Raw genomic sequence first — 12170 nt, 5'->3', positions numbered from 1 at the left:
CCTTCGAATGCGACAGATAACTTATGTGGTTACTATCAAACGACATATCAGCGTGTAAAGAAAATGCACAAAATTCCACAACTAACATTACACATTACACGACACTATTACATATATACACTAAACATGCTGCTGTTGCTAGAGAATCGGAGAGAGAGCGAAGGAAAGGATCGCCTAAATCAATATACATATCAAATACATCTACGTACAGAGCAAAACGAAGAAGGATGCATGATTGGAAGAGGACAGTAAGAAATGCACGTGAAATAATATCTAACTCTATGCCAAGCTGGCGCTTGCAGGCTAACAAATGTGAGGAAAAATCTTGTTGAATAGAAGTAAAGCCCCCTGAATCGCACCTTGCATACATATCAATTATTGACTTAAGATAAGACGACGATGAGACATCAACGATTTACACGAACCACACCCCCAGAGACTCACACGAGAACGAGTAACCTTGCTAGAAGAATGGCAGCGTACCACGAAATACACGACCTACTTACCATGCCGTTGCAATTGTTTTGCACCAACGTTCTATGCACGAGTCACGCCGTAATTTTCCCTGTAAAAGCCCCTCTAATGTAACATTTTAACAGAAGCATGACTCCCTGTATCACTAACTCTTCATTAATGCAAAGGGCAAATCTCCATGCTTTCTAAATCCCGAACCTTCCATTACCCGGTGGCGTGTTTCGTACGTAAAACGTGGGTACGAAACAAAGCACCTGCATCCCCTTAAAAGAGATAACAAATTATGAATGAAAACCCAAAATAGAAACTATATGTGTACATCTCTTCAGCTACCGGTGTAGTTTATTTCAGGACCTGGATCCGAAAACTAATGCGTTAAAAGCTATACCGAATGTAGATTTGGTATTATTCCTTCAACTACTGCGCTGTTTTGTGGGTCCCTAAAAAGAGATGATAAAAAATGGTGATATTTATTGTAGACCTTAGTCGGTGGTTAGAACGCAGATCCAGACACCTATAAATCAAACAATTGCTCCATGTTGATAACCTTTTTTTCTATGTCCAGACAGTTATGGTTATTTGCAATGGGCAATACGAACCTCGAGAGATCTTGGGCTGCTATTCCTGGCTTTCTTGACTTAATTCATTCGTACCAGGAATCCTACATGGACTGAAAAGTATTCGATACCTGATTCTGACGTAACGTATTAAAAGATCCTTACCAATCGGGGACCGATTACCTAAAAAGAGGACGGACTTGGGCTGGGTTGGGTACTACGCAGTACTAATATGTCTAGTAAGCCATTAAATGGCCGGCCTGACCTAGTTGGTCGTTAAGTAGGTCCAGCCGCTGACTAAGAAAATCGTCCTCAATATTTAAAAATCGAGTGATTGTTCCAGGTGTCCGGATATCCGTTTGAACCACTGGATTTTCATTTTAAACTCAACTCAATTCAATAAATTGTTTTCAAGAAACAAATGATCTTACCACACCCGATAGAACATCGGTCAGTTGATTGCGCCGGTATACTTTTCATCAAAGCACCGAATAAAATCGATCAACTCTTCCGTCATCTCGTTCAAATCGTCTATGGCACCGGCAATCGACTGGCGCTTTACTTCTCCACCCTGTTTCGATTGTACTGACGAACGGATGCTCCACGGTATTGGGTTTTGCTCCGTCTGTTTTGGTGTTTCGGCACTAGTACACCGAAACACCGACTGTGATGTGCTCGGAATGTTTGTTTGAATGGAACTGGAACTCGCCAAAGGTGTCACCATCAATGTGCATGCCGTAGAGCTACTAACGGAAGCATTCCGTTCAACCGAGTTTTGAATTTCCAACATCATTCGGGCTCTTTTTGGTGACGTTATCGAAAACAGTGTCGGTGATGGTCGGCTAAAATCCAGATCCTTTGTAAGGTCGTTATCATCTTCTTCCGCTAGCCGTAACTCGTTCTCGCCTATTTCACAACTATCATCCATCGAAAATACCGTTTCATCGATGCAGATACCTTCGTCCGGCTTAGCACACTCGATTACAGCGGAATCGTTAGCAACCGAGGGCGTAACGTTTGCTAGACTGACACAGCTTGGCAGTGGAACACTTTCTGCTTGAAAAAAGATCGGTCCATCACCTTTCTCAACATCCGCACTGGCCAATCCGAGAGATGACTGCGTAGTAGTGCTTGGTTTCGGTGTAACCCTTGTTTTCCGCACAACTGAAATGCGGTTCCGAAACATCCTTTTCTAAACACACTAAAATCCGCGACCACTCGAGTTCTTTTAACCATCTGTTTCTGAAGTGCCGAGCGAAACAACACTCAATAATCTGTTGCCATGGGCAACGGATATTACCATTGCTACTGTTTGTTTGCAAAAAAGGCATCGCTTCTATAGCCGTTAGAGTTCACATCAGTTCAAAGCTGCACGTGTTTCTGGACGACAAAAGTAGTTTAAATGGGGCGATGACCGGTTTTTGTGAGTTCAAAGCAATGATTATTATACGACTTGGTATCGAGTCTCAATGCAAGCACTTTAATGTAAGAATATTTTACATTTTTTTTAAATTGCAAATTTATTTTTTAAACATATCTAAGCAACTGATCAACTTATCCGTGGTATAATCCCGCCAACGCTTCCTGAATCGCCCGTAGACAAGAAATGTTCGTTTGGAAACCACCCGCTTTTTCTGCCAGATTTTCCAGTCTGTAAATTCAATAAACGATAATGAATTTATACCCGTTTAACTTTTACCTTCAACGCCAGCTAAAGCTACTTACCGTATATGCCTTATGTAGCCACTTTCGATCACTTCCTCTAGCGCGGGCGGTGTCGGTCCATCCGTTTCGAATCCTTGAGGTTCATACGTAAACAGTGGCCCCTCTTCCAGCTTCGGAACAGCCAGGAACCCGTGCTGTCCTTGAAATCCGGTCGCGATACCCGACGAAAAGTGTGTCTGCTTTGCAACAGGTGGCGGAGCGACTGGTTTCGGCAACTGAATCTGCGATTGTTCTGCCTTCTGGGTAAACTTGTCCACAATCGCACTCGCATCCTCGTAACTGGCCATCAGCGAATCGATCAGTTCCTCCTTGTTTTTCGTTTTCTGCTTCCGATTCTCCGCCTCTATCATGGCCAGTTCCTTGCGGCGCTGTTCAAACTGCTCCTTCTCGTACTCGACAATCTGTTCCAGCTCCAGCTCGTCCTTGCTCAGTTTGCTCTTATTCTTCATTATCACGTCCCTGTTGTCGCGCTTGTACTGTTCGATCCGTTTGTTCGTGTTGATGATGTCGATGTTGTTGCAGAGATTATACACGAGCTCTTCAATCATTTCCAGATAATCATTGTACTCGTCCAGCGATGCAAAATCATCCTCCTTTTTGTTGAAATCCTTCAGTATGCGCTTCCGTATCTGTACCTCCTTGTCGACGTTGGAATCTTCAAATAGCTGCACACGGAAGTTGCTTCTCCGCAGTGCCACATTACACTCCGGACACGAACCGGACCCTTTCAGGAACAGCAGCTCTACACAGCTTTCGCACAATGTGTGACCGCAAACGTTTACCATCAGCTTCAGGGAGGGATTTCGGTATTTGGTCGTTTTACAACGCGGGCACACTTGGTCATCCATGTTGAAGGTTTTTTTCCGGTGGGTTACAAGCAAATTTTAAATGAAATTTTACACTACAGTAGCTTAAAAATATAATGCTCTTTTGTTCAAACTATGAGTAAGGCAGCTATCTTGCTTTTGTGAAGAATATTGCTAAAAGAAAACAGAAAATCTCCAACCAGCGACCAGGTTTGCTCAAAGAAAGAATGTTTGTTTACATTTGCCGCGCAAAAAATAACAGAGAGCGGCTCGTAACGTCAAATGTCAGTTGGCAGCTGCCAAGCGAGTGAGTCTGTGGTCAAAGCTGCTGCATATTAACACACTATTTAATTTTCATTGAAATCAACCAAGATATAAAAAAGTAGAGGAGTTTTCCTCCACAACTAAAATGGGAATTTTAAGCATGAAATGCAAATCATGCCTCATTCGAAATATGAAAATTTCATGATTTTTCATCGTCCAAAAATCATCGCAGCTGTCAATGGTGTAACCTGACCATATCCGTACCGCTGTGCATTAAAAGTACACGTTTTCGTACAGCGGCACTGTTTATTCTAGTCCGGCATCAAAGCGGTCAAATGTAAATAACACGCAGAAAACAGCTTTTTCCGCCGTTTACAAAGATTTCTGACAACAAAAAAGACAAGATTATAATCTCTACTGATACGTATAATTATCTTTGTTCGTGAAACTTTGTCATCGTGTGAACTTTCGTTAATCTATTGCCCGGTGTAAGTATGAAACGCAGCCACAGCACACAGAGCACATAAGTCGCGTGATGTCCGGAATCGGTCGTTGGTCGCGGAGAACGGGAGAAACAATTTCACTGTATGTTATCAAATCCCGCGATCCCAACGACGGATTCCCTCGAAGGCCAATCGGCCGACTCTTATCGCCATCGACCGTGGTGTTCTTTGCACCGTGAGCCAGTCGCATTCAAGAATTCGCCCAAGCAAGCACAAATCGAGACAAACAAATCGCGTGCATTATTGAACATAAAAAAGGTAGTTTTTGCGTGTTTAGCATTTTTTTTTTTTGGCCACATAACCGTCCGCTTGTGTGGTGAAGGTAAGCGAAGTCCTCCTATACGACATTTGGTGGTGAACATTCGGACGATATCGATTCGAGGCTACTCTTACGTATTGTTTGCTTTCGTAACGTGAATCGATAGGAATAAGACCAGAAAATATTAAATTAGTGAATTAATGGTCCCTTTCTTCAAACCCGTACTTATCCTTATTCGCAGGTAAAGTGCTGAAGGCTCGATTCTGTGATTAATTTTATAACTAGATTAAGATGCACGCGCGCTTCCTGTTGGTATTTTGCGTTGTGCTGTTCGGCTGCTGCTCACTATCGACCGGAGTGTTTTTCAACCACGGCGGCACCTACTTGGGTTCGCTGAAACACATCTTCAGAAAGTATGCCCATCTGCTAGAATCGGAACGCTACCTATCGCCCGTTATTTTTGGTAAGTATGTTTTGTTGCCTTGCTTTGTGCGAAATGTATGAAGCAGGAGTTACAGCTAAATGGTGTGGTGATTGCCTGAGAAGGTCGCTTATCAATAACAACCTAACAACGGCAAGTGAGTCACACGAGTTGAGAAGCAAATAAAGAAAACAGATTTACGCAAATGATCGCACGATGATCGTACCACCCCATGGGAGGCAAAGCATTAGGGGTTGCGCGTAAACAAATCATGTTAGCATTGAATTGCCGTAGGAAAAAAAAACAAACATCCACATCGAAGCAATCCTTTCTTTTCAATTTCAAATATAACGTTATTTTAAACACGTCGTTTTTTTTTTTAAACTTCAGTTCCGGGCGATGGCGGAAGCCAGATGGATGCAATGATCGATAAGCCCAGCAAGGTGTCGATCCTGTGTCAGAAGCACACAACCACCTTCTTCAACATCTGGCTTAATAAAGAACTTTTGCTTCCGCTTGTGATCGACTGCTGGATCGACAACATTCGGCTGGTGTATGATAATGTAACGCGCACCTCGCATAACGCTCCCGGCGTTGTAACGCGTGTGCCAGGCTTCGGACAGTCGGAAACGGTCGAATGGATCGATCCGTCCCATGCATCGGTCGGTGCGTACTTTGTCAACATTGCCAATGCACTCGTTTCAAATGGGTACGTGCGGGACAAATCAATCATTGGCGCTCCATATGACTTCCGGAAGGGTCCTAGTAAGTGATGCAGATGATCGAAGGAACGCCCATCTGTTTTGTTCTTATTTCCTTTCGTTCTTCTCTTACTCTTCCCATAGATGAGCATAAAGAATATTTTCTCGCGCTAAAGTTCTTGGTCGAGCAGACGTACACGCTGAACCACGATACACCGGTCACGTTCATTGTGCACAGTATGGGTGCCCCGATGACGCTACACTTCCTGCAGCAGCAAACGGCGCAATGGAAAGCGAAATACATAAAGCGTGTAATTTCGCTTGCTGGAGCCTGGGCCGGCAGTGTCAAAGCCCTCAAGGTGTACGCGATCGGAGACGATCTGGGTGCGTTCGCGCTGAGCGGCAAGGTGATGCGTGCCGAGCAGATCACTAACCCTTCGCTGGCCTGGCTGCTACCGTCACCATTGTTCTGGAAACCAAACGAGGTGCTCGCACGGACACAGTCACGCATTTACACCATGGAACAGATGAGCGAATTTTTTGACGATCTCGACTTCCCGGAAGGGTGGGAAATGCGCAAGGATTCGCTTCCGTACACGCTTAACTTTACTGCTCCCGGCGTGGAATTGCACTGTTTGTACGGTAGCAACATTAATACGGTTGAATCGTAAGTGTCTTGTAATATCAGTCTAAAGAGCCCTACAATTGACTGATAATAATACCTGTTTTCCGCCCGCAGGTTGGATTACCAAAAATCGTACGATCTCAGCGGCACTCCGGTACTGAAGATGGGCAAAGGAGACGGTACAGTTAATGCCCGTTCTCTAGAGGCTTGCAAGCAGTGGACTAAGCAACAGAAGCAACCGATCGTTACCAAAGAATTCCCTGGCGCCGACCACATGAGCATACTGGCCGATGTAAATGTTATCGATAACATCGTACGTCTGCTGCTGTCGGATCTGACTAACTAAACACAGTCCAAAGATGATTACTGCATGTGGTGCCATACCTCTTACAGCCCCTCCTATTCACTATCCTTCCATGGCAAAGAAAAATCAATTTTGCTTTCCATTCCCATACCAGCGAAAGATGCACCTCAAGATGACTTCAAACCTCAAACTCAAAGACTAAATAGAGACCATAATGTGATTTTTGGTTCCTTCGAGTGTTATTAGTTCAATTGAAGCTGATGCTTGTACTGTTCGTGAATCTCATCCACTGTTTAGCATTGGGCTGTTTAGCATTATAAACTCCTTTACTGCACCGTTCTGATAAATAAATTCAATAAAACCTACCTTGAAGTTAAAGTTTTCTCATGAAGCCTATTCTCTGCATCGCGTTCGTTCGAATTGCAAACTCTGGTTTCGATTGCACAATCCGCATAAACGGCAGTGACGTGTGTTTCTCCAACGAAATGGCACGGTACTACTGCGACAGGACATGCTGTCTGCAAACGTATTTGCACAACGTAAGGCAATACCCCGGTATAACAGATAAATTCAGCCAATAGTGACCTTTTCAATTGCTGGGTTTCCTGCTAGAACCGCTGGCGGGATGTAGAATGTGCGAACGATTAGGTTTCGGTTTGGAATAGCAGAACGAGCGCAGCGCATGAATTGCGTACAGCTTACGTAATACTTCCGACGGTCACCGGTCTCTGGATGATATTTCCAGACCGTCTGTTGTGGCATTTACGATACGCGAGAGTGTTTTGAAAGAAGAATTGATTATAGTAGTGACAACGACGTTATGCTTTTGTTGAAAATATACTTCTCATGATGTACACTTTTTTAAATATTGAAACATCACATATTACGTACATAAAAAAATCTATTCGTTGGAAGTATTGTACTTGGAACAAAATATAGCAACAGGGGTCATTAAATTCTATCCAGAATACACATTAGCTTCAGTGGCGTCAAGACTTCAGTACGAACTTGACAACAAAATTCCTTGGACAGCGAGATTCTTTGGACGATAAGGTCTCTTTGTAGACAAAGTTCCTTAGCTAAGGCTAAATGTTTCCTTAGTAGACGATGTATCATGGTCAAAGAGGCTCTTTGGACGACGAGATAGACAATGCTTCTTGATCGGTGAAGCACCTTGGATGATATGAACTCTTGATAACTCTCGCCATGGGCCCAAATACGGCAAAATCAGGCTCAAGCCGAGACTAGCATTAGATGATGAACGTCCTCTAACCCACTTCTCCCATGGTGAAAAGCGTCACTGTAAAGGCGAATAGAAGGCCTTTGGTGGAATGGATATCCGGGGCCTATCATTATCTAAATCATAAGTATTGAGGGGGACGGGGGAATTCAGGTCCTTTTTCCGTCTGTGGTTCCCACGAGCAAACTTGATAGACAGCAGCATGGGCTGCACGGTTGCCAAACTGTTCTTACAGACTTCAGACAAGGCACTGCTGTAACCGATCGAGTTAAATCCATTCAAAATGCAAATGAGGGGATGCAAATTACCTTCAACTAATCTGTTCAGTAGCTTAGCAAAGCAAACATGAACATTTTGAAAACGAAAAGCTCTCTTCCTTTTGTCCAGAGCAAAGCTTTCCGAAAACGAGCATGTTGTTGTTACGAACCCCACACGCGGTAGGAAGATTTTGCATGGATGGTAAAAATAGCACGTGTGCTGCATGTCACGACCTATTTGAGGAGTTAAATTTTGGAATATGTACTACGTAAATGGCCGTAGCTAACAACCGTCGTTAGCTTCGAAGCACGTGGGGCAAACACATATCAACCAACCTATTATCTTTGTGTGTGTGTTCCATTGAAAGTACTGCTTCCGATCCGGAATCAGATAGTTATGTGTGTGTGTATTTTTTTTAACTAAAGGAAGAGAGCAATAAAAGAAACAGGATATGGGTGAGTGTGTGATTTTTCCGGTCATTTCCCTTTCACCCATCGGCAATGCTCGAGGCCACGTGCTTGCAAGCAAAGGCTGCGAAATGCCGGCGGCTCGACTCGACCCTACAGTTACCATCGACGTATCACGTGGGCTGTGTAAAGCAAAGGGGTTTGAAATGCAATTTTCACAGCAGCTCACCGAAAGCCAATTCCCGTGATCCAGTACGGTTGGCGGTCGGTGGCCGCGTAATGAGCCTTAGTTTGTGCGCGTTTTTTGCGTCGTCTGTTTTTTTTTTTTTTTTAGCGGCAACGTGTGCGCGTAATGAATTTTTCGTGTTATTCCTTCGGTCGAAGAACTCTTAATGCGTGCTAATACAAATATTTTTTAGCTCACAAACAATTATGCTACAAAGCTTACAAATGCAACCAAACGTATGCGGTAACGGTGTTTAGAAAAGTACAGAAAAAAATGCACCCGTAAACATTCACCTTACCTAACTGTGTCTGACTAGCTCCAGCATCCCCGGACCACAGAGGTTGAGACCGTTGGCTGTGACGGAACTTTATATGCGTCGCAAACAACTACACCACAAAACCACCGTGGCTTCCGTGTTCCGAGCATAAAGTTTTTCGGTTAGCAAAACATCAACTTTCTCCACTGGTGACTTCTCGTTCTGGATGGACTAGGTGTTATGAGATGAACTTACTGCCCCGAAAGAAAAGGACCTTGACGCGAGAGTTAGGCAAGTGTTTTACGAAATGGATACGGCCTGTGACCACTGCCAATCATTTAGCAACACTAAAACACATGATCCCAATCCCATGTTCCGGCTCATTCCTCATCTCTGGAGGCTACATTTGACAAAAACAAAGCACACACATGCACACGCGTGTGTACCACCTCAACCGGGACGATAATACGTAATAGGAAAAGTTTTGCGTGCCATGTTTTCCACGAGTTTTCCGCTATTCCGAAGCCTACAAAGGCAGGGCCACAGGAGCAAAGGGTGAGCAAAGGTGTGAGCTACAAGTGTGGGCTTACGTGAAATTGTTTACGATCGTTCCTCTTGCCCTGTTTGATCGATATTACGTTACGATATGTGGTTGGCATGTTTGTCCCTTTCCTTATCATCTGGAGTGCCTTATACTCTTTATGGTGAAAGACGTAATCGACTACTGTTAGCAAAGCTCTTTGATGTGTGTTTTATGTAGGCAAAACAAAAGCTAATGGTGTCGTAATAATCTAATTTTCGAGAGATGCTGTTGTTTGTGGTGCAAAACCTATCTACTCACACACAATTAAAATTATGCATTAAAATACGATGCGAAACGAATTGGATACAAAGTTGTATTTATATATATATGTGATAGCGAGGACGATAGGAACGCTCCCATAAGTCGCTGGTGCCTGTTAATCAGTCAATGCAAATTAACGGCGTGTTCAATTAGCATGACGAGGGTAATCAACAGCTGCAGGAAGAAGGACACTGATCTAGATATGAAAACTGGAGCAAAAAGCACACCGAAGCTTCATCCAAAATGACCGTCAATCAGACGAACATTAGCACCGTAGGTTGTAGGTTAAATCTCAGCTGGATTTGCCTGCCGTAAGATGTATTAACACTCTTTTCTGTAAGACATGTCATGTCTAGTAAGCAAGATATGACTGTCGTTGCTTTCTCCACAAGATATAGGCCTGTGATTTCTGATTTCCTTGACTTGATTCACGCTCAGCTGGATAGTCTGTCCAGCGCTTGGGAGGCTGGTCCATGGCCAAATAGAAATTATGCTTGACCAACTTGTATTTTGACCGCTATAACTACCACAATAGGACATCATGACCTAGTAAGTGCGATAGAAATTAGCAACATGAAGATTTGGCAAACTTTTGGGGAAACCCTTTGATTCTTCAAGGCATCCAGGCACTAAAGCACCAAGGAGAGGGTCCTTCCTGGTTCCTCTTTAATTTATCATGTAATAATTGCATCCAAAACTTTGGATGCTTTAACTGCTTTAAACCAATCTAGATTCTGATTTTAGGTCTTCCTATGTATCAGATGCTTAGCAGTAAATCGAGAAAACTTATAAAACAAACACTGAAGTTAAAGTGACACCACCTTGATCAGGCAATGATCTTTTTATGAAATATTTTTGTCTGTAGGTATATTTTAGAGATAACTAGTGAATTTCTCTCCTCAACGTAACTGCCATTGCCTTGCAAGTTAACAAAAAACCCCTTTAAAGAGTCTTCTAAACAACCGCTCAAAAGAATGGTTTTGACAGATTTTATATAGGAGCTGTCAAAATCCTTTTTTTTAGCAGTAGTTTAGAAGTTTCTTTAGTGAGTTTTGCTAGTATGGTGCTGATTAATATTCTGACTATTAACATACTCCTTTGGGACGTGGAATGTGTGAATAACATAAATCCTTCGGAGGAGCCGCTACAATGACGTACTCTATGATGTACGGGAAGATCAATCCATGATGCATGGAATATGGCTCAACAGGTCCCAACAAGACAGTCTTGTACTTGGCTTAATGACCATCTAGGTCACGCCGGTCATCGAATGGTTTACTAAACCTGCCGATACCACGTAGTTGGACAATCAGTCATCTCTGCGGGGAGATGATCTCCGGATGGGATTTGAACCCCGGTCCTGCCGTTTGAAAAAGTTGTGCCGCTGTCACCTGTACCACTGTATTTTCATCGTAAGCAAGAATATCTTACGAACTTGATTTCGTCATATTTTAAATGACATTCACACCCAGGCCAATTGGCGGAGATGAATTCGTCCAAGCCCTTGCTGTGGACCTGATTATATTCTTCAGCTCCTTTTCTTCCATTCTACCAGGAGGTCGAAGGCCCGAATATCATTAAAATGATATTAAAAGCCGCTTTTGTACCATTCATTCGAACAGAAACGGTACACAGCATGTCACAATCGTATTATCATTAACAAATCTCTTCCAGATACTACGATGAGCCTAATGGACTGGCATTGAATGATATCCATTATAATCCAGTCGAATGCACGTGGATGCACAATGCATTCGCTCATACAATCACGTGGTTCCGTCTAGTGTACCAAATGCATGTTCATGACGCTCACCAACAAACACACACGCACACGCAGGATATGAATTAAATATTTATTTTTTGACACCATCCCCTCGGGGTCGACGTATGACCGCTCGATGTACCTCGCCTAATGAAGGCTCATCCTGTTTGATGTGACGGATAATGAGGGACGAGTCGCCGATATAGATATTTTCGCAACGTGACAGCGGTTGGTCGACCGTGGCCTAGGTCAGAGTAAACGATCTTGGTGCATAATACACTGCGTATCACGTTTGATGCGACCTCGATGCAACCGTAAGTACACAAAAATTTGCATCATTGCATAGCCACAGTTGAGTGAGTATATTGTTTCATCATGACGACCACTACTGGCAGCCATTAAACTCGCCAACGGTGGAAAATGAACTTTTCATAGATTTATAGCTTTCGGATACAAATTTCATATTTCTTTCATGTTTTTTCATAGTCCAACCACTCGTTTAATATTATTTAATACAAATGCTAAACTTTATTTCACC

The 12170-nt window shown here is 43.2% G+C and overlaps 3 protein-coding genes across 3 annotated transcripts; 1 reads left to right on the top strand and 2 right to left on the bottom strand.

Annotated features, from left to right (window-relative positions):
- Positions 1–1482: 1482 nt before the first annotated feature.
- On the bottom strand, positions 1483–2217 carry LOC126565294 (uncharacterized). Its single transcript, XM_050222459.1, has one exon. The coding sequence runs from the start codon at positions 2215–2217 to the stop codon at positions 1483–1485; it is 735 nt and encodes a 244-aa protein (XP_050078416.1).
- A 326-nt stretch (positions 2218–2543) lies between these two features.
- On the bottom strand, positions 2544–3644 carry LOC126565081 (CDK-activating kinase assembly factor MAT1). The gene is made up of 2 exons (XM_050222219.1): positions 2757–3644; positions 2544–2682 (listed from the first exon to the last, which is right to left on the bottom strand). Exons 1-2 carry the CDS (start codon positions 3602–3604, stop codon positions 2586–2588), a joined length of 945 nt encoding a protein of 314 aa, XP_050078176.1. The 5' UTR covers positions 3605–3644; the 3' UTR covers positions 2544–2585.
- Positions 3645–4861: 1217 nt separating this feature from the next.
- Positions 4862–6723, top strand: LOC126564717 (phospholipase A2 group XV-like). The gene is made up of 4 exons (XM_050221811.1): positions 4862–5051; positions 5400–5774; positions 5855–6377; positions 6450–6723. The coding sequence occupies exons 1-4, from the start codon at positions 4880–4882 to the stop codon at positions 6679–6681; spliced, it is 1302 nt and encodes a 433-aa protein (XP_050077768.1). The 5' UTR covers positions 4862–4879; the 3' UTR covers positions 6682–6723.
- The last annotated feature ends 5447 nt before the right edge of the window (positions 6724–12170 follow it).

Source organism: Anopheles maculipalpis, chromosome 3RL (genome assembly GCF_943734695.1).
Source record: "Anopheles maculipalpis chromosome 3RL, idAnoMacuDA_375_x, whole genome shotgun sequence".
In the NCBI taxonomy this organism is placed as follows: Eukaryota; Metazoa; Arthropoda; class Insecta; order Diptera; family Culicidae; genus Anopheles; species Anopheles maculipalpis.
This window is presented reverse-complemented; position numbering and strand designations above follow the sequence as displayed.